This window comes from Hordeum vulgare, chromosome 6H (genome assembly GCF_904849725.1).
Source record: "Hordeum vulgare subsp. vulgare chromosome 6H, MorexV3_pseudomolecules_assembly, whole genome shotgun sequence".
In the NCBI taxonomy this organism is placed as follows: Eukaryota; Viridiplantae; Streptophyta; class Magnoliopsida; order Poales; family Poaceae; genus Hordeum; species Hordeum vulgare.
Window position 1 is genome coordinate 552,631,127 of NC_058523.1, and position 3,615 is coordinate 552,634,741.

The window sequence follows — 3,615 nt, forward strand, 5'->3', positions numbered from 1 at the left end:
TAGCTAAGGATCTTGATAGGAGTGCAATGCATAGGAGGAGTCACGACACCGAATACTAGTGTTCTTAGTCTCACATGTCTCTTGTAACAACGTAGAGCATTATTGTTCGGACAACCTAGTATTTCTAAGTTCAATGATCTTCATGTTATTCCTCCCTAATATAAATAGCTCGATGTTACCGCTCAAATAAGCTATTATTTTGATGGGGTGAAAGTATTATTGAAACATATTTTCTATCCCTCCCGTGGGTCCAGAATTTTGGAGTAATTAGATAAAGCATGAACTCAATACAATCAAAGCAAAGAGGTCTTGCCTTTAATACCCTGTCAATGCAGCATTAAAAATATATTACACAGTCTACATTGATCCTAACCTAGACGTATACAGAGATGGGAGACCAGTAAGGATCAATGATAGATTATTGTATTATTAGCCATGTGTGACTACAGAAGCACAACACCTTTGGAAGGTTGGAAACATGTCATGGAGTTGGTGGAAGAGGTTGAAACACATCATTGTCTGTTGAGGATATCATTCATGGTTAGCGTCTCAATCAATCCGAAATTAGAGATTAATTGAAAATCAGATAGTTAACCGATTTTATCAGTTGACTATTAATCGGCCTTTTTGCAAATCCCATGTTCCCAACACTAAAATATGTGATATTCAACAGAAAAACAATACTGGAAAGAAGTGTTACATTGATTCCTTGTCTTTGAGTCCTTTTACAATGACAAAAAAATAGGACAATGATACATATTATGTAATAAAGCCCACAAAACATAAAAACACAGGTCTTGCACACATAACGATAGAAATAGGCCCGATTTATCAGTAGATTCATGACAAGTCGCTTAGGAGGGCGATAAATCGGCCCAACCCATAAACGATGACATATGGCATAATCTTATCGTTCAACAATCAAGTAGCGACAAATCGGATGATAAATTGTTGAATCGGTATATTTTTTGAACAGTACTCTTAGCATAGATGTAAGGAGGCAATTAAAGCATCGTTTCCACCCACATGATTGAGCATGTTTGGGATGAGATATCACATTGTAGAATGGTTGGCTATTTCGTTTGTGGTGTGGCGGACAGAGGATGTTGCCCCGTCATTGATAGTGATAGGATCCCCCACATTGTTCATTTCGATAGCAGATGCCTGTTAGAGCATCTTCAACAGTCTGTATGTTCAATCGTTGGTATAAGTCTCCACATCAACAACCAACAGCACATCATACAAGCTCTTCAATGAACTGTATGTTAATCGTATGTAAAAATAACTAAGCGGGTTCACTAAATAGTGAAGAAATAACCATGCTTGCCTCGGAGCTTGTGCGTGAACCGTTGCTTCAAGTTCATACGTTATTATGTGCCATGTCATCAAAATCATCTATGTGGCAATTTTACCAACGATGATCATACGACCATTGAAGATACCCTTAATCGCGCGCGTCAGTCAAAAAAGCTCCTTGCATGCACAAGAAAACCTAGCCAACGTCGTGTTAAAAAAAAAACCTAGCCAATGTCTCCTTAATGGTTGGCATAGTAATAATACTAGACCTACAAAGACTTACAAATGTTTATTTAACCTTTCAAACAAATTCTTCTCTTCCCTGATTTTCAGTGGGGGTGGGGTCCCTCATCTCCCAATTACCAATCATAATTCTACACATTAATTTATACGTAAAAAATTAAATAAGCCTTTATAGATGTAGCGTTACTTTTGGAATAGTGTGGATAGCAAAATTTGGCCTCCTCGCCTCCCCTGTTCTTTTGCTAGCAAAGCATGCATGAAGCTTGCACCGATCCAACATGATGTGACACTTCTCATACAGTGCATTATACTTCCTTCGTTCCTAAATATAAGTTTTTTAAAAGATTTCATTATAGACTATATACGGAACAAAATGAGTGAGCATATACTCTAAAATATGTCTATATACCTTCGTATGTAATTTATAGTGAAATTTCTTAAAAGACTTATATTTAGGAAAGGATGGAGTATATAAGATGATGTAAATTTTGTAATCGAAAGTATTCACCACTTTCTTTGAATATATGAAACAAGCACCGGCGAGAAGAGCATTACATGTGCTAATCACCCATGGCCGGCGAGAAAAGCAAAGCATGCATGAAGCTTGCACAGATCCAACATGATGTGCCACTTCCCATACGGTGCATTATACTCCTATATAAGATGATGTAAATTTAGTAAGCATCCGATTTACATTTGTAATCGAAAGTATTCAGCACTTTCTTTGAAAATATGATTACATGTGCTAATCACCCATGGCCGGCCACCGTACACGTACACACGAATTGCCTGACCACTCGGACCAGCTCATCTGAGGCATCACCGAAGGGGTCGAAGACGAAGAAGCCATGGCCCTGCCCCTCGAACACGGCGAGCTCGATGGGCTTCCCCATGGCCCTGAGCCTCGCCACGTACTCAGCCACCCGGTCGCGCATCCGGTCACGGCCGGCCTTGGCGACGAGCACCGGAGGGAACGGCACGCCATCGAGCGGGGCGCTCTCCGGCCCGAACGGGTTCGCCGCCGGGTGGTCCCTGGTCGCTCCCTCCGGCAAAGCCAGCCGCCACATCTGCTCGAAGTTCCTCCCAGGGTCGAACTCGGACGACGGCGCCATGGCCTCGGCCTCGGCCTCGGCCGCCGTCCTCTCCTCGCCGCCGAAGTAGGGCCAGAGTATCACGCACCCGACGACGCGCACCCTGTCTCGGAGCGCGAGGGCGCCAGAACCGAGGCGGGCGGCGACGTGGTGAACCATGTTGCCGCCTGCGGAATCGCCGCAGACGAACACCCGGCCGAAGTCGGCGCACTCGGCGAGCCAGGCGTCGGTGCCGGCAGCAGCCTGGTCGCGGAGCCACGAGAGGACGGTCTCCGCGTCCTGATGCGCGGCGGGTAGGCGGTGCTCGGGGGCGAGGCGGTAGTCGGCAGAGAGCACGAGCGCCGGGAGCTCGCCGGCCAGCCGGAGCGCGCCCGCGTGGAAGTTGGGCCACTCGAAGCTGGCGATGCAGAAGCCTCCGCCGTGGAAGTAGGCGAGCACCGGGAGCTTCGGATGCTTCTTATCTGCGGGGCCGGCGGTGGTTGGCCTGTACATCCGGAGGCGGAGGCCGTTGCCGGCGTCGTACACCACGTCTTTCCACTGGACGGGCAGGTCGGACGGGACGTGTCTCAGCATCGGCAGGTGAGAGTAGTCTAGGCTGCGCCTCACGGTGCCGTCGCTCAGGAGCTGCACGATGCCCATGCAGTCCTCCACCACATGCGGCGGAGGCGGCGAACCCGAGACAGCGGACGCCGGCGAGGACGGTATAGTCGACATGTGGGTACGTTTAGATTGGCTTGGCTCAGGATGAACGGTCTTGCGGGGGCAACTCCAACACCCAACCGCATTTCAGCATTTGGTGCGTGGTCCGTTTTATCAGTTTAAGACGAAACGAACATAAATCTGACGCCGATGCGCTGATCCAAACAGACGTGTGTCTGTTTTTATCCATCCACGATTTATTTTTGATTTAAATTTAGATTGTATTTGAATCGAGACGCATGAACACGCGGGACGCACGCCCTTATCCCTAGTGACGAATCGAGCG

General features: G+C 47.2%; 1 protein-coding gene across 1 annotated transcript; it reads right to left on the reverse strand.

Annotated features, from left to right (window-relative positions):
• Positions 1 to 2,026: 2,026 nt before the first annotated feature.
• On the reverse strand, positions 2,027 to 3,389 carry LOC123402570 (probable carboxylesterase 15). Its single transcript, XM_045096491.1, has 2 exons — positions 2,280 to 3,389; positions 2,027 to 2,193 (listed from the first exon to the last, which is right to left on the reverse strand). The coding sequence occupies exon 1, from the start codon at positions 3,342 to 3,344 to the stop codon at positions 2,289 to 2,291; it is 1,056 nt and encodes a 351-aa protein (XP_044952426.1). The 5' UTR covers positions 3,345 to 3,389; the 3' UTR covers positions 2,027 to 2,193; positions 2,280 to 2,288.
• Positions 3,390 to 3,615: the final 226 nt, after the last annotated feature.